Genomic DNA, 27,396 nt, shown 5'->3' with positions numbered 1-27,396 from the left:
AGGGGACAATCAGCTGCTCCAAGAGAGTGAAGATAAGCAGAGATGAATGGCAGAAAGGTGGTCGGGGTCTCCTGGTTCCTTGTGGGCTCGGCCCTTTGATCCCCTCCAGCTGCCTTTGTCTGCCTTCTGGGTTTCTTCAATCCGTTCTCAACTGTCAGGTCCTGGCACAGATGTGGCTCCTTTGGACGTGATGAATGTTAACACATAGCCAGGCTCTTAGAAGGGAAGCATCCCCATGGGGAATGTTTTCCTGAGCTCCTAATTGATTCCTCCATAGGCAGCGCCTGTCCATCAGCATCACCTTTAATCTCCATCTTCCTGCTCCATTGCATGAGAAACCTCCCGTGTCCATTCTGAGCTCGGTTGCATGGGGGTTCTACCCTGGGTCTACACAGTCACTGCAGGAGGGAAGATTCTCTGCTGTCTGTTCTGTTACTGCAGAAGGAACATACTAAACAGGTTTCTCTGCACTTATCCGGGGAGACTTTTAAGTTCTGGCTTCTAGGAAATGTAGTAATTGGATGTTTCCCTCATCTTCCGGAAATGTTATTTACTGCCAAACATCACTGTAGCTGTGCTTCCCAGCTGGGTCTAATGATCTCCAGCAGTTTGTGTCCAGGTTTGTCTTTCCGAAACTTCACATGCACCATGAAGGGTTCTTAGTCTCTTCCTCTCCAGCCAATTAACTGTGGGAGACATACCAATCTATTTGTGCTGCTTCAAGGTGGGGGAGGGAAAGGTGGGTCATTCTAAGTTTCTGGATATTTGCTCGCGAGAACTTTTTAAATAAGTAGTGTAGTTTGAAGCTGGCAGTGCAATATCTCACACGTTGATTCTGCACCATGCATGAGCCATTGCAGATTGGCTGCAACTGGGTGCAAAAAGAGTTGGCTATTCTGGGTTTAAGCGAGAACAATCCCCAGTGGTAACCAGTGTGCATTGGGACTGGTAAGGCAGAAGGCAGGGAGCCCAACAGTAGGTGGCACCAGAGCCAATGACAGGCAGAGTCAACTAATCCTAGTTTTGTCTCCATTTTCCTCCTCCCTGGTGAATTCTACAAGAAACTAAGGAGGAGGTCGTTGACAGCTAGGGTCACATGTTCAATGAGTTGTAAATAGGAAGGCAGGCAGGTGGGGGCTGTCTAGGGGGCTGTCTGAGGTTGCTGGGGCAATGCTCCATTTGCCCTAATGGATCAGCCGCCATTGCCTAGTCCTTCAGGCCTAATCTGCACTACATACTTATATTGGGTTTTCCGCCAGTGTAGCTGTTGTGGCTTCCCATTGAGAGTCATGGGAAGTGTAATTTCGCAAGGGTGCTGAGAATTCTCAGAGACTCTCGCTCACCCCTTCACAGAACTACATTTCCCAGGGTTACCTGTGGAAGGCAGCTGACTGTTAAACCTGTGCAGATCTGCCACAAGCATCCTCTTGGAGGACCAAATGCCTGACTCCTAGCCTAGCCGTCCTCTGCTGAGCATGTCCCACTTCCTTCCCTGCCAGACATCCGCAGCCACCACAAATTGCAGGCTCTCCACGCCATGTCATCTGCCTTTTGTGCTGACTGTGCCATAATTATCTGTTTTGATTTGTGTCGCATCCCTCTAATTTAGACGTCCTTGCATGTTGTGCCGCTCATTTCTTCTAATTGCTGCTAGGCGCTCAGCTGACTTCTCCCTCTCTCTTTCTCTTTTTTGCATTTACATCCTCCCCCTTCCCTTTCTCCTCCTACTTCATCTGATTCCAAGTAAATTTAGCGTACCTGAAAAGGAGGCAGATGGATCAAACCAACCCCTTGAATACTGTGACTTTGCAGGAGGTAAAACTACTGTTGGCAGTTCTAGACTGTCCTGTGGTTGCATTTTGATCTTCCCCTGTTAGGGTGGAAAATGAAAATCAAAGGTGGATCAGGTGCCCAGAACAGAAGTGCAAGCAGTCTTGGACTTAGAGGTAGATGAATGGGTAAATCTGTTTTCTATCCATGTAACTATCACATGTGATCATCTAGAAGTCTGCTCCGTCCTGTAGCTCCATGGAAGAGTGCATGTCTTGTGTCCAGGAGACTCCAGGTTCAGTTTCCCTAACTGAGACCTCAGAGAGCTGCTGCCAGTCAGCATGGGCTGAGCTAGATGGACAAATGGTCTGATTCAGTATAAGCTTCCAGGAATGGCCTGGCTCAGTACTCTCTACACTGACTGGCAGCAGCTGTCCAGGGTTTAAGGCAGGCGTATCACTCAGCCCTCTCTGGAGATGTCAGAGACTGAACCTGGAACCTTCTTCATGTCAAGCAAATGTTCCACCACTAAGCTACAGTCCTCCCCTCAATATGAAGCCCTCCAGCTTGATGAATTGCCAGGGACTGGCTGGATGCAGAGAAGTGCGGGAGGCTGAAAACCACATTAAAGCACATGTTGATATTATATATGTTGGGATAGGCTTGCCTAAACAAAACTGTTTTGAGCAGGTGCTGAAACAAGTACAACAAAGGCACCTGCCTGATGTCAGTAGGCAAGGAGTTCCAAAATGCAGGTGTTGCCACATTAAAAACTTCATTTCTTACAAATACAGAATGAGTATTATGTGGCATCTGTAACAGCACCAGTTCTGCAGATGGAAGCAGTTGAGTGGGCGCATGTGGGGTAAGCCAGTGGTCAGCAAACTTTTTCAGCAGGGGGCTGGTCCACTGTCCCTCAGACCTTGTGGGGGGGGGGCTGGTCTATATTTTTTAAAAAAATATGAATGAATTCCTATGCTCCACACCCAGAGATGCATTTTAAATAAAAGCGCACATTCTACTCATGTAAAAACATGCTGATTCCCGGACCGTCCATGGGCCAGATTTAGAAGGCGATTGGGCCGCATCCAGCCCCTGGGCCTTAGGTTGCCTATGCATGGGGTAAGGCAATCTTGCAAGCCCCACATCCTGACATTCTCCAATTGTAGCTAAGCCATGCCCATCCCTTTAGCATTTCATAAGCAACATCTTAGAAGATTATCACAAAAGGCAACAAAGGAAGCTGCCTTATACTGAGTCTGACCATTGCTCCATCTACATCAGCATTCTCTACACTGACTGGCAGTGACTCTCCATGGTTTCAGGCAGGGGCTTCTCCCAGCCCTGTCTGGAGATGCCAGGAATTGTGTTCTGCATTACAGAGAACATACCTCTAGTTCAAAAGCTGCCCAGTTCAAGTCTGATTTAAAAATAAAGAACTGTAAGAAGGGAGAGCTGGATGGAGGTTACAGTTGCTGGTCAACTGTTTCAGCACCACGGACAGCAGGCAGAGCATGCACACAAGGCAACGGACCACAATCTTCCTCACCATGGGGAAATGCACTGTGTAGTTCTGTTTCAAGTATAGCAGTTGTTTCTAAATTTGCATCCATGCATATAAAGGAGCAGGCACAGATTTCCTGCAAATCTGAGCCTTCCTTTCTTCGCTTCGCGATGCCTTGCCTCTTCTGTGGTGTTATGCAAAGGGTTGCCCCATCCACCCTTTGCTTGTTCACAGCAATTGCAGGAGAACTGTGCCTCTACCCAAGACTGTGGGTAATAGTGCTGTCTCCCAATCTTCGGCTCCCATGCTGGGCTCGCACGATGTGCTTGCTGCCAGTGCTGCAGCAGAGAGGTGTGGGAGGATGTGAGCCCATAATTGGAACCTTTCCTTTGAAGTGAGAGCCTAAAGCTTTTTCCACTTGGGAGTGTGAGGATCTGTGCTAATAAGCCTGATGGCACTGTAGGCACCGGTTGGATTCTACAGAGCCCACAGCCTCCAAGATCAAAATGGGCCTAGACAGCCTCAGTGGTCCCCCCTCCCCTTTGCAGTGTGATGAGTCCTAGAGTTGCTTCAGGCCTCACGCCCACACTAAAGATGGAGGCGGCTGGAGATGAGAACCTATTTGCACACTAGGCAGGCTGCAGGGGGGTGGAATTATGGACTGCACCACTTTAGGATGCAACCGAGGGTGTGAGTGTCATTTTTGTGAATACTTTCTCCATGGAATAGTTTTTTTGGGGGGAGATGCATGTCGTAAACTAGGACACCAGGGAGGCAGTGGCGGAGCTTCATGCTCTGGCACCGGGGGGCGGCAGAGAGCGGGCGGCGGGGCTGGCGTGCATCCCAGGAGCAGGGCACGCCGCCTGTAGGGGTGTGGCACGTGTTCTGGGGGCGTGGCACACCGCCTGTGGGGCAGGACACCCAGCGTGGGGGGCCAGCCACGATGGCACCCTGGGGATTGCGCTGCCAGGGGCAGTGCGCTCCCCCCCCCACTCCTCTTCCTCTGCCAGTGCAGGGAGGGCTAGTTTGTGCAGCTCCCCCCACAAATGTGGGGGGATACACACACGCACACACCACAGAGCCTAGGGCTTGCCGATCAGAAGGTCAGCGGTTCAAATCCCTTCAACGGGTTGAGCTCGGTCCCTGCTCCTGCCAACCTAGCAGTTTGAAAGCACATGAAAGTGCAAGTAGATAAATAGGTACCGCTCCGGCGGGAAGGTAAACAGCGTTTCCGTGCGCTGCTCTGGTCCTTGTTTGTTTCTCTCCGTTTCTCATTTTTCCAGTCTTAAATTTAGCTCTCCACATTTCCACATCATGTGATTTTTTTTCTAAATTGCCCTCATAAAAATTCATCAGCATTTTAGTGTGAATTTATTCAAATAGACACATTTTTCTAGGCAATTTTGCCTAATATCATGCATTTATGTGTGTTGTTTTCATTATTATATGCATTTTTATGCACACTTTACTTGAGTAGAGTAATGACATTGCAAAATTGACAGAAGTGCAAATTTCAAAGGATAAGTGCGTTTCAGTTTATGTAGTTATCTCAGAAAATGTGATTTAGGTAGGCTTACCTGTAAATGCAGACTGATTTAAATTTCTCCCCCATCTCAAATCACCACCCAGAACTAGATAGGCTAAAGATGGGGAATCTCAAGCCCAGTGACTAAATGTGACTCTCCAGGCCTCTCTTTCTGGCCTTTGAGACTCTCCCTAGGCCACACCCCTTCTTTGGAGGCCACACCCCTCACTGGCTCTCTTTCAGGCCTTCCTTGAGTCTGGAATGTGTCCTTGAACTCTGATTGTGCCTCTTAATTGCCTGGATGGAGGACAGAGAGAAAAAGGGATGTGTGAGTGTGTAATGAAACCAGCTTATTCACCTGGGGGAGCAGCAGGTGAATCTGGAGACCCTGGGTAGTTTGGCATCCCTTGTAAACACCCTGCAAGCAAATCGGGGTGGAGACTCATTGCCATATAACACATACCCTCCAGCATTTCTCTGATGAAAATAGGGACGTCCCATTCCATAATGATAATTTTACTATTTATACCCCACACATCTTACTGGGTTGCCCCAGCCACTCTGGGCAGCTTCCAACATACATAAAAAAATAAAAATAAAACATTAAACATGTAAAACATGTATATAGGATTGCCTTCAGACAGCTTGGGGGGGTGTCAGATAACTGCATATCCTCCAACATTTCTCCAATGAAAATAGGGGCATCCTAAGGAAAAGTGGGACATTCCAGGATCAAATCAGAAACCGGGACGGCTTCTCTAAATCAGGGACGTCCCTGGAAAATATTGACACTTGGAGGGTCTGATATAACAGCCCTTCATAGAGTGGGTCCTCAATAAAGGCCAGTCACTGTCTCACCACCTTGTGAGCTTTGTGCAGCCAAATCAGGGTGGATGCTGAACAAACAGGTTGTTTGCCGACAACCTTCTGTGCGGCTGTTGAAAAGGCACAGGAGCCAGCTAATGGAAAGTGGCAACCTTCACCAGTCTCTACCTCCACATCAAGCAGGAAAACAACAACAAAAACACAGATTTTGCTTGGCCATCTCTCTGATTCCTTCCCTCTTCAGTCAGAAATGGGTGTGGGATGGGAAGAAGAGGCTACTGGGAAGCCGGAAGAACCCAGAGGGTTTGTGGGCAGTCTCCTCATTGGGAAGCTTCCCATTGAGCTTGCCACCCAGCCAGACATAATCTGACTCATTCATATTTATTTACAAACCATCCTTCCCTTCCGCCACCTGGCTTGGGAGTTATCGCCACGTTCCATCTGCTTGAGGTCGGGATAATTCCAACAGCGGTCTTCCCTTCCCTTGCACCCCCTGCCATGTGCCTAAAATAAATAATCCCCTTAGGGGAGCATGCACACATGTGCACACATGGAGTTTGCCAGTTTCACATTGTCAGAAACAGATGCACAAAATGCACACAAGAGAAAAAAGAGGACACATTTTTTGCAGGAACTGTGCCCATGCTGTTGCCTGTACCTAGGTGCACATATAGAAAGAGTGACTCTGATTTAAATGGAAATAGAGGACAGTGACTCTTCAGGATCTCGATCCAAAGGTCTTTCCCCCTATCACTTGCTACCTGAGAGGCTTTTGAACTGGTTATGATGGGAATAGAGTCTGGGCTCATTTGCACAGCAAGCATACACTCGACATGCTATGATCCAGTTTTCAACTTAAGTGAGCCTGGGATGGATGCAAGCTTCTACCAAGTCATTTCACTGGGAACACAGGGAGCTGCCTTAGACTGAGTCAAACAACTGGTCTATCTAACTCAGTATTGTCTTCACTGACTGGCAGCAGCTCTCCAGGGTTTCAGATAATGAGTCTCTCCCAACCCTACCTGGAGATGCCAGGGAGTGGACATGGGACCTTATGCATTTAGAGCAGGTGCTCTACCACTGAGTAATGACCCTAATGAAGAAGTCCCCGACTTTTTAAGGCAGTCTATTCTACTATCGGGACGCGGGTGGCGCTGTGGGTTCAAATCCCCGCAGCGGGGTGTGCTCCCGTTGTTCGGTCCCAGCGCCTGCCAACCTAGCAGTTCGAAAGCACTTTCGGGTGCAAGTAGATAAATAGGGACCGCTTACTAGCAGGAAGGTAAACGGTGTTTCCATGTGCGGCTCTGGCTCGCCAGAGCAGCGATGTCATGCTGGCCACATGACCCGGAAGTGTCTTCGGACAGCGCTGGCCCCCGGCCTCTTTGAGTGAGATGGGCGCACAACCCTAGAGTCTGTCAAGACTGGCCCGTATGGGCAGGGGTACCTTTACCTTTACCTTTACCTTATTCTACTATCAAACAGCTTCCACAGCCAGGAAGCTCACCCTATCATTTTTATTGTGATTTGAACTGCTAAGTTTGAGGCTTCACCTCCAGAGCAGCAATAGCCTCTCTAGATGTTGCAGAACTGCAACAATGGTAAGGGATGATGAAAGCTGTAGTCCGGCAACATCTAATGAGTGCCATGCCTACAATCCCTGCTCTAGAACAGTAGGAAAGACATTTGCGCCGTCATATATTTGACCATGGGACGCGGGTGGCGCTGTGGGTAAAACCTCAGCGCCTAGGACTTGCCGATCGCATGGTCGGCGGTTCGAATCCCCACGGCGGGGTGAGCTCCCGTCGTTCGGTCCCAACGCCTGCCAACCTAGCAGTTCGAAAGCACCCCCGGGTGCAAGTAGATAAATAGGGACCGCTTGCCAGTGGGAAGGTAAACGGCGTTCCGTGTGCTGCGCTGGCTCGCCAGATGCAGCTTGTCACGCTGGCCACATGACCCAGAAGTGTCTGCGGACAGCGCTGGCTCCTGGCCTATAGAGTGAGATGAGCGCACAACCCTAGAGTCTGGCAAGACTGGCCCGTACGGGCAGGGGTACCTTTACCTTTACTATGTTTGACCATGGCAAGGTGGCTATCATAGAATTGTAGAGTTGGATGGGACCCCAAGGGCCAGCTAGTCCAACTCCCTGCAATGGAGGAATCTCAACTAAAGCATCCAAAACAGCATCATAAGGTAAAGGTAAAGGTACCCCTGCCCATACGGGCCAGTCTTGACAGACTCTAGGGTTGTGCGCTCATCTCACTCAAGAGGCCGGGGGCCGGCGCTGTCCGGATGGTACATTTTACCATCATTGCTGCTCCCACAATTTTTGCCCATGCCAAAATGCCAGCATGTGGCCCCTGGAAAGTTGCTCTGAAGGAAATGCGGCCCTCTGACTGAAAAAAGGTTCCCTCTCCATGCCAGAACTCCTGGTTAAAATAGTAAACACTGCAAAATCAATCCTGTCTCCTAAGAGAGGGCACGCCTTACTACTCTGTGCCAGTTAAACAGGGTGCAGAATCTAGTTCTTTTGGCCACGGAGTTCTTGTGGGGCAGAATGTGGGGTGGTGCAAATGGAGAGGCTACCAATGGCTTTTCAGAAGAAGGGGGGGGGAACCACCCAGTATCTGTATTCCATTCCTCTCCCAGCCAGCTGCCTGAACTGAAGGAAGGCCCGTTGTCTGTCAGTGGAGAGGAAAGCATGACTGTTGAGCATCTCTCTCTCTTTCTCTCTCTGTGTCTTTGTGGGGTTTCTCCAAGCCAGCTGGCTCAGCATAGAAACAGGCAGTCATCTGCATTGGCACGTGATTGCAAGCAGCGTCCAGGCCGGCAGACAGCAGATCCTAGCCTTGCTTCAAACATGTCTGTGCTGGCGAGTCTCCTGGGATGCAGACTCTTTGCTTCCTCCCTCCCTCTCCCTTTCAAGGTTTTTTTTGGGGGGAGGGTGCACCTCCCAAGGCAAATGGGATGTGACAGGCTGTGGGGCTGCTGCCGTTTTGGGGCCTTCCCAGTCCAAGGCCTGGCCAGTGGAAGGCACCCTTAATAATTCATGGGCTTATTTATAGACTGAAAAAGCACTTTAGAAATACATCCCGCGAGGGCGAGGGGAAGGCAGTGCCGTTGCCAACTTTTCAACCAGCTGCCGCAGCTGTGCCTTAGTAGCAGGTTGGTGCGCAGGTGTTAGGGCATGGGTGGTGTATCTTGGGCCCAAGGGTCAGATGCGGCCCTCCAGGCCTCTCTGTCTGGCCCTTGGGTCTCTCCTAGACCACACCCACTCAGCAGACCAATTCCATTCCTTCCTTGGGTGCTTTTGCTTGGCTGGAAAGTGCCCTTGATCTCTGATCATGCCTTTTGCTTGCCTGAATTTATCGATAGAGATGGGGTGTGTGAATGTGCATAGAAACTAGATTACAGTACAAAAGTTAACTTCACTCTGCCCCCTTGGCCCTGCCCCCCACTGCTGTGTGGCCCCTGGAAAGTTTCCCAGAAGGGAATGTGGTCCTCGGGCTGCAAAATGTTCCCCTCACCTGTGTTAGGAGGTAATAACGGGTTGCTTTTGTCATCAAAAGATTCCCTTGCCAATTTCTGCACCTTAATATGCTGTTCAATGCACAAGAGCAGGCCAAAGTGATTTTTTTCAGGTCAGCTGGCAACACAAGACGGAAAGAAGTGTCCCTGCCTCCTCTGTCTAAAATTGCAATTCTCTCCCTGCCTCCCATCCTTTCCATGAAGAAAAACAGCAGCAATTGCTTTATGTGCAGTGGGCAGTTGTCATGGCTGCAGAGGTGGCTGGTGCCCATTGGGGCTGGTGGGGCAGAAGGCAGGGAGTCCAACTGCAGATGGAGTCAGAGCCAATGGCAGGCAGAGTCAACTGGTTCTAGTTTTGACTCCATCCTCCTCCCTGCCAAGTTCTGCAACAGCAAAACTGAAACGAAGGAGGAAGGAGCTGATGGCTCGTGCCACACCCTGGGGCTGGTTGTAAGAGGGGACCTGGCTGAGAGCAGACTGAGGTTGGTGCCCCATTTGCTCCAAAGGACCAGCCTCCACTGTGTTGCTCTTTTCCAGCAAAGGAGTGTTAACGTGTGGGATGATGGCAGCCAGATTTCTCCCTCTAGCGGCCAACTTGGATAGGACCTGAGGATCACTATGGATGGCAATTGGCCTGATAGATGCAGCGAAGGGAGGTGTCTGCATGCTCGAAGGGACCCCCAAGATTTACAGAAGCACATGGTTTTTTTAAAAAAAGAACAAAATTCCCTAACACACAAACACACACACCTCTCTGCATATGGGTGCACTAATGGAGAACAGGGGAGGTGCAAAAGTTTAATAAGAATAAGAGGAGGAGGAAGCAAAAGGGCAGAGGGAAATAAGAAAATCCAAGCAACAGTTTGTCTTGGTCCCACACACATTCTAACTCCTGACAACAGCCGGCTGTTTGTCAATCAGTTTTGTGTACTGGAAATAACCATTTGGAGTCTACAAATTCTGATTTCTTACTTGCTGCATGTTTGATCTATTGCTTGTGCTATGTTTTTTTCATCTCCCCCCCCCTCCCCATTCTTATTAAACATGAAATTCTGTTGAATGCAATACTGAGGCGCATAAGATACTGATAATGGCTTACATTAGCTAAGGCTTTATTGATTGTGTATACCTCAAGATGCAAGTGCGCACTTTAGTTCAGAGCTGGCCAGTGCCTGGACTCTCTGGGGCCACACTATTCTCTGGACTGAGGGACAGGGCTGGAAATATATTTTACCACATCATCTTGTTCAGCTCTTTAAGTGATCAGGCTCTGTAACCAAGATGGCACCCTCTAGCAGCCAGAGCATCACAACTATGGTCTGCAAATGGTCTGGTCCAGCAGTGCACTGTGTTGCACACTGTATTGGAGTCAGTCCCTGTGAATTATCTGTGCTGTGACCTGCTAAGCACAAGCCAATCTCCAGACCTGTCTTCCCATCCGCCCATCTCTTGGCTCAGGGAAATCCCTGCTGCAGGCCTGCGTTAGGAGTCCTGCCAGGCAGCTGGGTAAAACGGCCCCCTGTATACAAACCAGAAAAGCTACCCAACCGTGTGCGAATTCTGAATTTAGGTTCAATGGATAACACATATGCAAAATGAAGTGTGACCTTAAAAGTGTGGGATTTAAAAATATGTAAAATATTTGTATCCTCCTGTTCTAGTAATATTGGGTCCAGCATATAAATAAAGGCAGTAGATAAATCATGAGGGTTTCTTAAAAAAAAAAAAATGGTGACGATGCTTATGGCCAGAGGTAACTGGAAAGAAAAAGGATGAAGACTCTCTGGAAACAAGGCACTTTCAATCCAGTGGCAGCTGATGCCCCTTGTAACTGGTAGGGTGGAAGGCAGGGAGCCCAACAGTAGGGGGAGCCAGAGCCCATGTCAGGCAGAGCCAACTCAGTCTAGTTTTGACTCCATCCTCCACCCAGATTCAGTCTGTGGCATTTCTGGGTAGGGAAACCTGGAGAGTTGCTGCCAGTCAAGACAATACTGAGCTTAGATAGACCAGTGGTCTGATCTGTGTAAGGCAACTTCCTATGCTTCCTAATCTGTTCTCTCCTAGAAGACCAATATTAAACATGTGGGCTTCCCTTGCACCACCACCGCCCACTCTTGCAAGCCCCAGGATTAAGTTGCTATCAAAGCTGCCACCTTTGGTTGCTGTGGTTACGGCCGGAAAGTTTCATTCGCATGACAATAGCAGAGCAAGACGAACTCAGCAACCAAGATTTCACTAAAGGAAAATTGGCTCAATTTCCAACCTTCTGCTTAGTTTACTGGAGAGAGCGGCAGACTCAGGACTCGCACTCGCTGAGGGGGAGGGATCTCTGGGCTGTCAGAGGGAGCTTGGTTGATGGAATGCTGCTTCGTGTAAAACATTCCCCATGGATAGGGATGGGGAAGAAATTCACTGAAAGGTATTGTACTGAAAGGGGAATGTATCAAACTTGCAATTTCCGTATCACTGTGAGAACCAACATGTGGTGTAGTGGTTAAGAGCAGTGGACTCGTAATCTGGTGAACTGGGTTCGCTTCCCCGCTCCTCCACATGCAGCTGCTGGGTGACCTTGGGCTAGTCATACTTCTCTGAAGTCTTTCAGCCTCACTCACCTCGCAGAGTGTTTGTTGTGGGGGAGGAAGGGAAAGGAGAATGTTAGCCGCTTTGAGACTCCTTAGGGTAGTGATAAAGCGGGATATGAAATCCAAACTCTTCTTCTTCTTCAAAATTCGCACATACCTGAATTTTTTAGTGCAGTTTTCCAAGCAATCAAAGTTTACAAAAATGCATATATTATAGGAGAAAGTGCACATAAAAATTAATATATTCATGAAAATAACATTCCTAAATGCATAATATTAGGAAAAGTTGCTTTGCAAAAAGATGTACAATTCGTCAAAACTGTATGCAAAGATGGGAGAAATTCATTCATGCTGATGAAGTAAGCAAAGCAATACCCATTGCCAGTCACAGCCATGCCCCCTCAAAGTCATACCCGCTTCTAAGATTATGCAACCTTCTAAGATTGCACAATACTGCTATTATACAATATTAATTAGGGATGCATTGCAACAGTTAGTGCTGATCTCCATGTGTTGCCTTTCAGCCAGATTTACTATTTTCTGTAGACATACATGGGCAAATGGTTTGGAATATTCCAATATCTTCTTTTGAAGTGACTTAAGTTGTGTTTTCCTTGAAGTTCCATTATATGTAGCAGAACTTGAACACCATCCTCTTTTAAACTAAAGCTCCCCTTCCATTTTCTGTGTTCCTAAATGCTTAGCTTTGGAGCAACTCTTCCTATGGTGTTCTTCCTATGCACCATCTACAGAGTGACCCTAGGAGTCAATCCTCAGTGGCTGACTCACCTCCTTTCACTCTGACTGACTCCAATCAGCACAAAGCGTGAGAAGATTTCTTCTCATTGGCTAAAAAGCTCCCCTTCTGTGCTGATTGGGTGGCCCTAGGATGCTGCAAACAGGGACGCTGCTGGTACCCTACTGCATAAATTGTGATGGGTCTTCAACCTACTGTGATCATTGGCCACTACACTTCTGCCCATTACCAACTAAAAGGGGGGCAATTTCTCCTGCATGATGATTCAATGAAAAGCTGGTGCGCCATGGGTCCAATTCCGTAACAGCCTTCCTTGTTGTTTTTCCAGAGTGACCTTGGAAGATGTCGAACCAGAGTAACGGTGATACGAAACCTCCATGTTTACCCCGGAACGGACTTGTGAAGATTCCCGCCCAGGCCAATGGACTCGGCTCTGCCAGCATCACCAAAGGGACCCCAGCGATGAAAAACCGCTTGTGCCAGCCTTCATCTGTGCCTGCTCTCATCGGTCCAGCCTTAGCAAATCACAGCGACCTGCCCATCCCCGGCCTGGCGCCGCCCTTGTCCTTGGCGGCTCTGGCCGGGGTGCCATCTCCTTCTGGAGTTGCCATGGTGGGACTGAACTCCAGCGAGGCTTCCCCGACAAACGGGGAGGTCACTTCCCTTGAAGGCCTCTCCGGTTCCCCCAGTGAACGGCAGCTGGCTGTGGACGAGAAGATCCTCAACCGCTTGTTTACGTACTTTTCCGCCTGCGAGAAGTGTGTCCTGGCCCAGGTCTGCAAGGCATGGAGGAGGGTCTTGTACCAGCCCAAGTTCTGGGTGGGCCTGACGCCGGTGCTACACACCAAAGAGCTTTACAACGTCCTGCCCAGTGGAGACAAGGAGTTTGTCAACCTCCAGGGTTTTGCTATCAGGGGTTTTGAGGGGTTTTGCCTGGTTGGCGTCTCTGACCTGGACATTTGTGAGTTCATCGATAACTATCCTCTGTCCAAGAAAGGGGTGAAATCCATGAGCCTTAAGAGATCGACCATCACAGACGCAGGCCTTGAGGTAGGTCTCCTGCACAGAGGGGGAAACTCAGGCCCAGGAGCCACAGGCAGTCCTCTTCTAGCCACACCCCCTTCTAGCCACACCCTCATTCCCCCAGCCACACCCCCTCTCCCCAGGCCACACCCCTTAACAGTCAGACTTTATCCTCTGGGTGTTTCTGCCTGGCTGGAATGTGTCCCTGAACTCCGGTAATGCCTTTTGCTTGCCTGGATAGAGGATAGAGAAGGGTGTGTGGGTGTTACTTAGAAAGTAATTTTTACATGTGTTTCTCTATCCAGGGACATGGGTGGCACTGTAGGTTAAACCACAGAGCCTAGGACTTGCCGATCGGAAGGTCAGCGGTTCGAATCCCCACGATGGGGTGAGCTCCCGTTGCTCGGTCCCAGCTCCTGCCAACCTAGCAGTTCAAAAGCACGTCAAAGTGCAAGTAGATAAATAGGTACCACTCTGGCAGGAAGGTAAACGGCATTTCCGTGTGCTGCTCTGGTTTGCCAGGGGCGGCTTAGTCATGCGGCTTAGTCAGAATAACTAATAAAGCGAGATGAGCGCCGCAACCCCAGAGTCGGCCACGACTGGACCTAATGGTCAGGGGTCCCTTTACCTTTACCTTTCTCTATCCAGCTTTGCCTCTCTTCCTGACCCCAACACTCAGCATGTGGCCCACAGAACGTTGCCCAGAAGAGAATGTGGCCCTCGCAGTGCAGTATGTCCCATGCCCCTGGTCCCCTGCCTTCATGCTGAGAGAGCCTTTCCCATACCCTCAACGTTCCTCCGATGAAAATAGGGACGTCCTAAGGAAAAGCGGGACATTCCGGGATCAAATGAGAAACTGGGACAGCTTCTATAAATCTGGGAGTGTCCCTGGAAAAAAGGGACACTTGAGGGTCTGCTTTCCTCTGTTGCAGAGCTGGAAAAGTGCGGCATTCCATATGTTGCTGGTCTACAACATGTTTGAGCATCGGCTGTCTGTTCACTATCACTTGATTTAAGCCCCATCTGCATTATGCATTTTAAGCAGCACCATACCACTTTAAACTGTCATGGCTTCCCCCAAAGAATCCCGGGAGCTGTAGTTTGTTCAGGGTACCGGGAGCTGTTCGGAGACACTGATTCCCCATGCAAAGCTACAATTCCCAGAATGCTATATTAATCAATACATCTTCCATGGGGACGTCTAATGCTCCTTTATAATGCATAGTACAGATGTGACCTTATTTGTTTGCTTGTTTACACCCCGTCTTTAAGGACAAACCGTTATTCCAATGTGACTCAGCCACAACCATATTGTACGCACAATATGAACATCACAAAAACCACCCAACATATGCAAATGATGGAAACACAGATCCAGTGCAAAATCAATCCCAGAACACCATATGATGATGGTTGCTGTTATTTTAATAAAGGGAAGGGTCTAAAGACAAGCAGAGCAGAGGTGGCCTACAGGAGCTGAGCAGTCTGGGCAAAAGAGAGCCCTGATCCACAGAAAGAACTGAGCAGGCTGATGGGGTGAGAGGTTAGGGTAGATAGATGGATCAGCAGTCTGTTTATGGTAGTGCACCTCTGTAAGCCCTTCTGCCCCATTTAGCTTTGATTACTAATTTTAAAAAAAAAAAATCATGCAGAGAAAATCCTATCTAAATGCATATCTTCCCATGAAATGCATGCTTAAAAATATATTTTATCCCACAATATGCCTTCCTTCCTTCCTTCCTTCCTTCCTTCCTTCCTTCCTTCCTTTTAGCACGGTTTTGCTTATTTAAACAATTACATATACTTCAATAACAGACAAGCATAAATAAATGCAGAAAAACAATGCAATTGAATGAAAATGAAAATTAAACACATGCACACACAAAGTATAAATTCAGTTAGCTTAATTCACATTCCCGGTGGTGGGGAGTAACTTTAAAAAAACTTTTTAAAAATGTTTACTTTATTCATAAATATCAGGAAAGCTGAAATGTTACTAAGAGTTCCAGACAGTAGCATAATTCACAGGAGGCATTTGAACATTGTTATCATCATATATATTTCTGCCACTTAGTTGAAACTGAATCTTTTTCTGATTGTCCTCTAGTATACCTTAATTTTTGAATTAGTTTTTCAGCAACAGCTATGGACCAGATTTGACTACACTTACTGAACTCCTCTAAATATTTCCATTGTCTTGCGATAACCATCCTAGCAGCTAACAATACATACAGAATCAATTCTTAAGAGAAAGATACAGAATCAATTCTTTATCCAAATCATCTTCATTTGGCCCATCTCATATCCCCAGTAATTCTAATGGAGGGATTGGTATCAAATTTTGTTTTGTTATTAAATTAATTCCTAGGAGCACCACCTCCCAAAAAGCTGCCTCTAGGTGTATGCATTTCTAAACCTATCTTACCCAAAAATATGCAAATTAATTACGGTAATTGTTGGCTTGTTGGCAATTTAAATAACTGTTGGGATCTGAGGAGTGTCTTGCAAAATTCAGAGAAGTGCAAAATCTGTAGAATAATTTCATTCCAATCCATTGATAAGGTCGGAATGCACAGATCAAGTCTAATCCCAATGGAATTCAAGGAAATTCAGTTTCTTGAGCATCCGTAGAGTGTGATTCTCTTCTTTTTTCTCCCTCTTTGAGTGCATGAGGTGGGTGAAAGTTGCAATGCTATTGTACAGTTGAATCAGAGGAAGCACTTTTGAACTCAGTGGGACTTACTTCCAAGTACACATACCTTGTAGGCAATTTACAGTACGCACCTACAAGTGTCTGCTTGAGAGAAAGCCCACTTGGTTCAAAAGAGCAGGAGGGTGGGGAACCTTTGGCCCTCCCAATGTTGCTTAGCCAGTGTGGCATAGTAGTTGAGTGCCAGACCTGGGAGACAAAGGTCCCAGTCCCCACTCAGCCATTACTTAGGGCCACTCACCTTCTCCCACTCTGATTGGCTCCAATCAGCACAAAGTTTCAGAAAGCCCTCTTCTCACTGGCTAAAAAGCTCCCCTTCCTATTGATTGGATGGCTCTAGGATGCTGGAGACAGAGACCCTGCTGGAGAAATATTAACAGGTCTTTAACCCTAGGTGGGGACGCAGGTGGCGCTGCGGGTTAAACCACAGAGCCTAGGACTTGCCAATCAGAAGGTCGGCAGTTCGAATCCCTGCGACGGGGTGAGCTCCCGTTGCTCGGTCCCTGCTCCTGCCAACCTAGTAGTTCGAAAGCACGTCAAAGTGCAAGTAGATAAATAGGTACCGCTCCTGCGGGAAGTTAGACGGCGGTTCCGTGCGCTGCTCTGGTTCGCCAGAAGCGGCTTAGTCATGCTGGCCACATGATCCGGAAGCTGAACGCCGGCTCCCTCGGCCAATAAAGCGAGATGAGCGCCGCAACCCCAGAGTCGGTCACGACTGGACCAAATGGTCAGGGGTACCTTTACCTTTACCTAACCCTAGGTGACCTCAGACTACTACATCTCTCCCCATCCACAAGTCTGATGCCACTGATCCCTGGCTTAGACGATGTCTGGTGTCCTTTCCAGCTTTGCCACTCTACGATCCCCTCCCTCAAAATGAAATCTGTGTTTTCCCTTTCTCAGGTCATGCTGGAACAGATGCAAGGGGTGTTGCGGCTGGAACTGTCCGGCTGTAATGATTTCACCGAAGCTGGCCTCTGGTCGAGCCTGAATGCCCGCATCACTTCCCTGAGCGTCAGCGACTGCATCAATGTGGCCGACGACGCCATTGCCGCCATCTCCCAGCTGCTGCCCAACTTGACCGAGCTGAATCTCCAAGCCTATCATGTGACGGACACGGCCCTAGCCTACTTCACTGCCAAGCAGGGTTACACAACCCACACCCTCCGCCTGAACTCCTGCTGGGAGATCACAAACCACGGGGTGGTCAACATGGTGCACAGCCTCCCTAACCTGAGTGTCCTCAGCCTCTCTGGCTGCTCTAAGGTGACGGACGATGGCGTGGAGCTGGTGGCAGAGAACCTCCGCAAACTCCGAAGCTTGGACCTGTCATGGTGTCCTCGGATCACAGACATGGCCTTGGAGTACATTGCCTGTGACCTGCACAAGCTGGAGGAGCTGGTCCTGGATAGGTAGGTAGAGAACTGAGCCCTCTTGAAGTTTCACAGAGGATGGGATGGAGGATTGAAGCGTGATCTGCCGAGAAATGGCTATGCAGCGGTGGAGAAATATCTTGCCAGGCCTTGGCTGAGCTCAGAAACCAGGCCACATATATCAGTGGCAGTGCACCTGCTTGGCATGCAGAAGGTCTTAGGTTTGATACTCATCACCTCCAGGTAGGAATGTTTCCCCTGTCTGAAAAGCCTGGAGATCTGCTGCTGGTTAGTGTAGACCGGGGGTAGTCAACCTTTTTATACCTACCGCCCACTAATGCATCTTTCTTGATGGTAAAGTTTCCTTACCACCCACCAGTGTTCGATAGAAGGAGGATTCAGCTTCTACCACCCACCTAGAATCCTGAAACTCCCACTAGTGGGCGGTAGGTTCCAGGTTGACAACCCTTGGTGTAGACAATACTGAGCTAAATGGCTTCCTACAACCCTAGGGCTTGGTTCTAGCACAGACACACAACAATCTGCAGCAGTTCTCAACCTGTGGGTCCCCAGATGTTGTTGGACTACAACTCCCATCATCCCTAGCTAGCAAGGCCAGAACTCAGGGATGATGGCTGTTGTAGTCCAACAACATCTAGAGACCCACAGGTTGAGAACCACTGAAAGGGTACGGTCTAATGGTACGGTTTAAAATGGGCTGGGCCTCTTTCCAGAGGGGCAAAACAAGGAGAGACGTCTGTGCAGCAGTTTCTCCCCTCGTAACTCAAGGCTCAGGGGAAGCTGATTGCAGCAGAGACACTTGCTGATAGGGCAGAGTCAGAGCAGGCAAGGTGGGGACCAGGGGTGGCCCATAGCTCAGGGGTAGAGCACCTGCTTAGCATGCACAAGGTCTCAGATTCAATTCCCAACATCTCCAGGTAGGGCTGGGAATGTCCTCTTGCCTGAAACCCTAGAGAGCCACTGCCAGTCATTGTAGACAAGTACTGAGCTAGGTGGACCAGTGGCCTGATCGATACAATGAGGCAGCTGTCTATCTGCCTGCAATGCAGCTTGGTCACCATGAGACCAAGGGGTTTCCAGGGAACTGCAGTGCCTCAAGGAACAATGTTCTAGCCTTGATCTCCAAACACCTGTGGCTCATTTCCACTTGCTGCTGTAGATGACCCTGCTGGTGCAACGTCTTTATATGAGATTATGTTTCTAGCCCACCTTTCCACCATAAGCTCATGGTGGATTATATACTTCTCGTTTTATTCTCACAACCACCCTGTGAGGAAGGTGAGGCTGAGAGATGCTGACTGGCCCAAAGCCCACCAATGCGCTTCAGGGCTAATTTGAACCCTCTGCTTCTGTGTCCTGGCCTGGCATCCTAACCACTACGGTAAGCTGGCTCTCTCCATCAGTGTCTGGCTCCAGTTATGCCAAGGCACTAATTATCTCAGCTGCCTCCCCACCATAACTTCAGGTACCAGTTGTGCTTGTAGCTTCTGATCTCTGGGCATCCGGAAAGGCCCTCCCCTCAGCCTAGGGACTGCACAGTCAGTGAAGCTTCTCTAATTCAATGCTGCCCCCTTGTGAGTTATCCTAGCACATGCAGAGAATCTGTGGGTCTGTCCAGACTATAGTGTGTGTATTCCGCAACATGTGCTTGACACAATCATAGGGCATTTGTGGTAAGTTTATTCTGCTTGCTTAGCTGTTCTGTGGTGCTTTTCCAATGCTACCAAATTATTCCTGTACAGAAGTGCAACAAAAGTGAGGCAACACCTCCCCACCCATTCCAGAACATTGTGGCATCTCCAGATAGGAAACAACCCTGTCTTGGATCCTGGAGAGTCTCTGCTAGGTAGTATAGACAACACTGAGCTAGATGGACCAATTGTCTGACTTGAGTAAGGCAGAGGCCAATGCTCCTATGAACATAAGAATAAATGCTAGATGAGACCAGTGGTCCAAGTCCAACATCCTGTTCCCCCAGTGGCCTAACAGATGCCTGTGGGAACTTTTGAGCAGGACAAGAGCATCCTCCTCTTTGGGGGCTTCCAAAAACTGGTATTCAGGAGCACAATGCCTCTGACTATGGAAGCAGAGCAAAGCCAACAAGGAAGTTGCAGGAGATGGGCTACCTGGAAATGAAGCAGTATGGCTGACCCAAAGGTTCTACGGGTGCAACCAGTCATGAATGTAGGGTCACGTGTGACCATCCCACAAACATCCCACAACATCATGAGCACAAATCATCATGAATGCACAATAAAAAGTACACTTGGAAGAGACCTGTTTTGGGGTGATGGGTGCTCCTTAATCATGCCAGTGTCCACATGGCGTCGTTGGCATCAAAATACCAACTTTTGTATGCCCTTGCCACCAAATTAATCTGGATTTACCTTTGTAGAAGAAAATCTGATTTTAAAAAAGCCTTTTGCCAATAACCCATGTGCAATTTCTCCAAGACCTGTCTCCAAATTTAAGTCCTCATCTGGAAGCTGTTCTGGATGTGGAGATGTCTTCTAAGTAGTCAGCTCAAAATGCACTTGTGCCTCTCCAGAATGGAGCTCTTATGAAGAGGATTGGCCGACACAGTTCTGAAAGCTTCACAGCACTGATTGGCTGTCCACTCTGATGTCACCAAGAAACACCCCCCTGCCCCATCTCCCAGGTTCCTTCCTTCCAGTACAAAATGCATAGCAATGCATACATGCATTTAATGCCTAGTCTAGTTTGGTCCTCTGACAACTGCTGCTGTTTAGTTTATTGGTGTTTCATTAAAAATGTGGGGTCAATTTGTTTTAAAATGCACATTGCCCAGGTTTTCATGGCAACACATTTGGAAAGGCTGGAGTGTAGCCAACTAAGTTTTACTCAGAGTACACTTGTTGCAATTAATGGACATAACTCTGAGTAGAACTAACATTTGATACAACCTGATGGTTTTAGAAACTGTACCATCAAAAGGTCCCCTGCTTTCTCCCCCCCTCCCCCCATGCCTGCTGCTCCAGCTTTTTACAAATTGTATCTAGTATTACTTATATTAAAAAATATGGTGCATACAGTATTTCAGCACATACAGTACTTAGTACATATAGGTATTATATTCATCAACAGCATCATACATCATATAAATAAAATCTATTGAATTATATCACACTGGCAGCCTCATATTTGGCTTCGCTAGGGAATTCTAGGGGGGGAAATATCAGTTCAGTTTTGAAATCAGTTGTTAAGATCAGTACAGTTTTGAAAGGTGTGGCCCGCCATCTTGATTCCAAATGGCTTCCAACTTTATCCAAACACAGATGAAACCTGCTCCTTGATTGAAGAATCCACCCTGCAAAATTGGGTTAGGATATATTAAGAGCTGTCCAGACACAGAGCAAACAGAGAAACAACTCTTCAAAAGATAGATATAGATTATATACAATTTTTTTTTTTTATTTGTATTATGGTACATTTTCTAATATTCCAGCTCTCAAAATATGGAATCGATACATTACTCATCTCAGCATAAAAAAGGCATTTAAAAACATCAATTATACTGCTACTTTATATCAATAATAAAAAGGGACTGGGCAGATGAGAAGTTCCCCCTTTCCCCTTGCTCCTATTGCTCATGCTTTCCTCCTCACAGCTGCGATTTTCCCAACTCTCTTGCAGGTGTGTGCGGATCACAGATACCGGGCTCAGTTACTTGTCCACCATGTCATCTCTTAGGAACTTATACCTCCGTTGGTGCTGCCAGGTAGGTAATAGATAGGGCTGGCCCTACTAATAGAGTGGTGCAGGTGCCTCTGGCGGCAAATGTTGAGGGGCAGCTCTCCCCCCTGACATGACTTTCTTTGTTAGGCTTGAAGTACAATTCAGTAGCAGCTCTAGCCAGCTTCTGTCTGCAAAGCAGGGTGTTATGCCACCTTGTCGTCAAGGGGCAAAATCTCTTGGACAGTCCCCAAGAATCCTCTGGTAATGGGGAAAGAGCAGCCTGGTTCTTTCAATCTGTTGGCAGAGGCTATAAAGAGGTTGGGGAGGTGGGAAAGATTCTGGGGGTCTCCCTTTACACAATCCCTGCTTCCTGCTCTCTCCCCCAACAGCTGGCAAGTGGTGGCAGCTGCCAGGTCAGTAGGCAAATGACAATATTCTGGAGCTTCAGGTTGTCCTGTAGCCTCACCTTTGGGGAGGTGAGTCCTCTATTTGAAGGACTGACAACGGTGATGGTTGGTGCCCATTGGGACTAGCCAAAGCCAATGACAGGCACAGCCAACTAATTCTAGTTTTGTCTCCATCCTTTTCCCTGTTGAGTTCTACAAGGGCAACCACCGAGACTTAAGGAGGAGGAGGTTGACAGGTAGTGCCACATCTTGGATGGGCTGTAGGTATGAAGGCAGACAGGTGGGGGCTGGCTGAGGGCAGACTGAGGCTGGTGGGACAGTGCCCTATTTTCCCAAATGGACCGGCTTCCACCGCTCCAATATTTTGTTGATGAAAATACGGACAGACATAGAGTTGGTCATCTGGTCCCATTTCTTTCTCAGTGTAAGATCTACAATACAGGATGCAACTGCGGTATCTTTGAGTAGGCCTCTGCTGCTAGATCTCAAGTCAAACAGAGCCCCCTGCTTCCTGAAGCAGAGTGTTCCACTGCTGAACATCTCTAGCCATCAGGAAGTTTCTCCTAATGTTGTCATCTGCAGTAACAGAGAACCGGTCTGCTCCATCTTCCGCCTAACAGCCATTCAGACCTTTCAAGGCCACCATTATGTCTGCCTAGACCAGGTGTAGGGAACCTTCTGCTCTCCAGTTGTTACCGAACTACAACTCCCATAATCCCCAGCATGCATGGCCAGTGTCCAGGGCTGATAGGAGCTGTAGTTCAGCAACATCTGAAGGGCCAAAGGTTGCCCCAGACTTCTCTAGAAAGGTCATTTCCATAGCTGTCAACGTTTCCCTTTTTTTTTAAGGGAAATTCCCTTACTCCGAATAGGATTCCTCACAAGAAAAGGGAAAAGTTGACAGCTATGGTCATTTCACAGTTGGCACCCGTGCCAATAGAATACCCCCATATTAGCAAGTCTTAAAAACGAGCATAGTTAACAGACTTAACCCACTTGCTTCTCAAGTAATAGCAATTCAGGCTCACAAATCCTCCCTCCTTCTCTCCTGTTTCAGGTTCAAGATTTTGGCCTGAAGCATCTGCTGGGAATGAGAAGTTTACGCCTTTTGTCTGTTGCTGGTGAGAGCCAAACTAAGGGGAAATTTTCTGATGCATGTCATGAATCCATTTGAACCCACCACTTTGCTGAGAAACTCATTCATACAAACACTGTCACCACATTCTTTTGTGTGGGGTGGGGGCAGGGCAAAAGGAAAATAAGGGAAACTTTGGCTAGGGATTACACACTACCTCACCCTCTCCCCAGAGAGCTGAAAGTGGCAAAAGGGAATTGATAATACTCATTTCTTTGGTCATGTTACTTCAGAGGCGGGAAACCCTTTTCTGCCTAAGGCAGGCTTCCTCAACCTCGGCCCTCCAGATGTTTTGAGACTACAATTCCCAGCATCCCTGACCACTGGTCCTGCTAGCTAGGGATCATGGGAGTTGTAGGCCAAAAAACATATGGAGGGCCAAGGTTGAGGAAGCCTGGCCTAAGGGCTGCATTGCCTCATGAGAACGACAATAATGTGCACAAAAATGCATACAACTGAGGTAAAATGTCTACTAAAACACTTATATTTGTGAAAATAATATTATAAAAATGCATTGTGTTCAAGGAAATGGCATACAAAAATGTGTAACCGGCCAAATTGCATAAAATGTGTATATTAGGATAAATTTGCACTAAAATACTGATGCAGTTTCATGCTAACTTTTTTAAAAGAATCATGAACTAGTGTGGAAATGTGGAGAACTGAACTTGAGGCTAGAGAAATGAGAAACCTAGAGAAACCAAAACTAACGAGTTTGCGTGTCCCTAGGTTAGCTTCAGCTGAATTCAATGGGGATGACTTCTGAGGCCACATTAACACCACACATGTAAAGCACTATGACACTACTTTGAACAGGCATGGCTTCCCCCAAAGATTTCTGGGAGCTGCTGAGCGTTGTTAGGAGGCCCCTGTTCCCTTCCTGGAACTACACTTCCCAGAGTGGTTTCACAGTTAATCCCACTTTGCAGGGGGCTATTAAAAGTGGTATCAGAGTGCTTTAAATGTGACGTGTGAATGTGACCATTGTTAGCCTTGCTTGCTGTAAGTTGTGGTCATCTGAATGAGTTGTTTCTTGTTCATGGGGTGCTCTCTGATTTTGGTCTTTCCAGGCTGTCCTCTCCTGACCACAACTGGGCTCTCGGGCCTCGTCCAGCTTCAAGACTTAGAAGAACTCGAGTTGACAAATTGTCCAGGGGCCACTCCAGAGCTTTTCAAATATTTTTCCCAACACTTGCCCCGTTGCATGGTGATCGAGTAAGCCGCTCCCTGGAAGAATCTGACCATCGTCTGGAGCCAGGTCCTCCAATCCCAACCCAGCACTGACCAACCAATCAGAGTCATGGTTTTATTTATTCATTTAATATATCTATATATATATTTTCTTTTCCGGGAGAGATGCTGTGACTTATAAACCACACATGCACTCACATGTACACTGAGAGAGAGATCAACGCAACGTGTGGCAAATCATAAGCCAAGAGTTAGATCGTGCGTATGAATGACCAGCGCACTTTGCATGTGCGTCCACGTCCCATGAAGCCGTGGCAGTGGCAACTTGGAAGAAATCCCTCCTCAAGTTTGTAAAATCCCCATGCCTCCATCACCTCCCGTCTTCCTTGTAGTGATCTGTCCTGAAATCTTAATTTTTGAAAAAAAATAACGATGCTTAAAAAAAACACAAAAAAACAAAAAACACAAAAACACAAATGAAAAACAAACAAAGTGGTATATGGAAAGAAACAAGAAACCGCTGTGGCAGATTGGCAAGTTGGTGGCAAAAGCTGCTGCCGCTCAGTGCTGGATCAAAAGTGGTTTCCGGCCAAGTGCTGGTGGGTAGAGGTTCGCCTGTGTCCCCCCTGCCCAGTCTTGGGTGGGTTGTAATGCAAGAAAAAGGGGAGAGAGATCCCCTTGATGGCCTTCCCAGGTATGGATTCTGGATGGCCGAGCCTTCGGTTGAAACAGTCGGCGTCGTTCGAGGTAGAGGTGGAAAGCTGAAGAAAAGAGATAGAGGAAAGTCGGTTCAGGATGAATAATGGAGCGATTAGGGATGCGTGTTGGGTTCCACCTCTGGATTCCAAGAATGGGACGCTGCAATGAAGTGTTTATAGGAGGAGACAAGGGAGGGAAGAAAATGATAGAATAAGCAAACCGATCAACGCTGTGAAAGAAAGCCTTGTCCCCGTGACTCTTGGGAGACCGGGGTGGATGGGTGCTCCCACAGGCAAAAGCTGGTGTATTGACTGTAAGTCATCTTCACATGAAGAGAGCAACCCAAGGAGCAAACGTTTCCCAGGAAATGGATTTAACAAACAGTCATCTGAACAATCCCGGCTGACCCTAAGGTCATGCCATGCTTGGCAGACAGCCATCTGCCTCCCTCTGGGTTTTTTAAAAAATTATTATTATTATTATTTTGCTAATGATGAAGGGTTTTTTCTCCTTCTCTTCTTCCTCTCTTCGGAACAAACCCGCAGCTTTTGCATGCTCGCTTGCTTCCGTCTTGTGGTAAGGTAGACTCTGGATTTTGCTTCGTCTTGGGCAGGGCTGTGGGCAGCAGCCTTGACCCCAGGCTCGGCTTGTCTGTTCCAGTGTAAAGCTGGCGTGGCTTTGTATTTCCATCCACGTTCCATTTACTGATGCACAGGGATTTTTCAGCTGTGTCTTCTGCTTCCGCCCAGAGGAGATGGAGGCATCTCCTTCCCTGAACTTCCCGCAAACCACTCCCTTACACACAAGTTCCTTCCTTTCCTTACGCAACCCTGCCAACCGAAGTGGGCAATGCGGAGTAGGGGTGAGGGAGAGATTCGATTCAGTTTGTGTTTGAATACGAATCTACCTAATCCACACTTTCTGTAATGATACGCAAACCAAAACTACGGCCCTCCTTTGCACTTCTCTGAATTTTGCAACGCAGTTCCACAGCCAAGTAAATGTGCAAATTAAATATGCATATACTGGGGTGAAGAGTGCATAACAATGCATTTGTTAGTGAAAATAACGTAGGAAAATTCATTAAAGCAAGGAAAACTGCTTTGCAAAAAAAAAAAGTGTATATTAGGAAGAATTCACACTAAAGAAAATACTGGTGAGTTTTCATGATGGCTTTTTAATGGAAGAGACGCCAACCGGTGTGGAAATGTGGAGAACTCAGTTTAAGACTGGGAAACTGAGAAACCAAAATGGATAGGTTTACCCATCCCTACTCCAGAGTCTATTGCCCTGCCCTCTCCTGGGTCAAGGATCGGGCTGGCCATTGCTTGATGATCCTTGACTTCTTTTTAAACACTGCTTGGTAGCTTTTCAAAGTCCTTTTGGGGCTCTGCTGGCCCTTGGGTGCTGGAGGGCAACCTCAATAACTCAGGCACTCCACTCCCAACCACCCACCTACCCCTGCTGCAAGCTACCATGGAGATCCACCCCAAAGAGGCGGCACAGCTAGCTACAGGATCTGGACAGGCACCTCTGAAGCAGCTAGGACGCGTTGTATCCTGGTGGTGGGATCTCCTGTCAGGACAGCTAGAGCCGCTGCTTTATTGATGAGCAATGCTCACTTGCCATTGCCGCTTGCTCTAGCACCTGTACACACACACACACACCCTTCTGGCTGATTCACTGCTATGGAAGGAAAGGGAGGAAGCTCACCTCCAAACAGCGAAGGCTTCTCTCCTCCTCCTTTTGGGGAATGGTAGAAAGAGAAGCTACTTCCAATTTCGCTGGATGGTGCAAGTGTGTGTCCGCAGGCTAACCCAAGTCGCCACGGTGGCAGTCCTGTGCACCCTTACCTGGGAGTGAGACCTGTTGGACATGGTGGGCCTTACTTCAGACTAAGCATGCTTAGGATTGCACTGAGGGATGTAAGCCATGATTTGTGCCGTGTTTCTGCAGAAATGAGAGGAGGGATTTTTCAGGGAGGCCTCAGAAGACTTTTTCTGCCTCTCTTCTTGCATCTTGTTGCATGGGGCAAGTGTGTGCCCTCCTTGCGGGTTTTCCAGGTGTTTGCAGCCCTATTTCCTTTTTCCACCCAGGCGGGACAAGCAAAGGGGCAGGAAGGGATGCTGATCGCCTGTTGCGTCCTGTTCTTCAGAGGCAGAGAAAGGGGATGTTGCAAATGGCACACGCAACCCAGGCAACATTCTCCCAAAGGTTAGGGAAAGGAGGTCTAAGCTCCCCCTAGTGGCTTTTGCCTGAATTAACCTGGCTTGCTTGGAAGTCCAACACCCAAAGCAACCACCTGCACTGCCTATTGCCGCCCTCCCCGCCTGGCGCTGGCTGGGGCTGATGGGAGTTGTAGTTTGAAACACCTGGAGTGTGCCAGGTTGATGATAGCTGACCTATTGCTCTGGGCCAGCCCCAGATATTTTACTACACACTGTGCCATTTCCTATTCATGGTGTTTTGGTGGCCTTCTCATTACGGTTTTGTGGTGGCAGGTCCATTAGGGCAACCTCAGTCTGCCCTCAGCCAGCCTTCACATGCCTGCCTTCTTTCTTACAACCAGTCCAGCAGGTGGCACTGCCTGTCAACTTCCCCCTCCTGTGTTGCCCTTGTAGAACCCAGCAGGCAGGAAGATGGGGGCAAAAGT

General features: G+C 48.1%; 1 protein-coding gene across 5 annotated transcripts in view; it reads left to right on the top strand.

Moving 5' to 3' along the window:
- Positions 1 to 24,191, top strand: part of FBXL16 (F-box and leucine rich repeat protein 16) — a 62,644-nt gene extending 38,453 nt beyond the window's left edge. For 4 of the 5 annotated variants that reach the window (XM_083414208.1, XM_083414206.1, XM_083414207.1 and 1 more), the window contains 5 exons: positions 12,817 to 13,538; positions 17,125 to 17,633; positions 21,270 to 21,354; positions 22,776 to 22,839; positions 23,924 to 24,191. In XM_083414208.1, the coding sequence (XP_083270334.1) occupies positions 12,831 to 13,538; positions 17,125 to 17,633; positions 21,270 to 21,354; positions 22,776 to 22,839; positions 23,924 to 24,072 (1,515 nt within the window). In that variant the 5' untranslated portion in view covers positions 12,817 to 12,830 and the 3' untranslated portion in view covers positions 24,073 to 24,191. The remainder of the gene's footprint in view (positions 1 to 12,816; positions 13,539 to 17,124; positions 17,634 to 21,269; positions 21,355 to 22,775; positions 22,840 to 23,923) is intronic. The other variant, XM_083414209.1, reaches the window with a different exon arrangement.
- The last annotated feature ends 3,205 nt before the right edge of the window (positions 24,192 to 27,396 follow it).

This window comes from Podarcis tiliguerta (genome assembly GCF_965153285.1).
Source record: "Podarcis tiliguerta genome assembly, chromosome: 14".
NCBI lineage: Eukaryota > Metazoa > Chordata > Lepidosauria > Squamata > Lacertidae > Podarcis > Podarcis tiliguerta.
The sequence above is the reverse complement of the archived record's forward strand: the minus strand, read 5'-3'. Positions and strand labels throughout refer to the sequence as shown.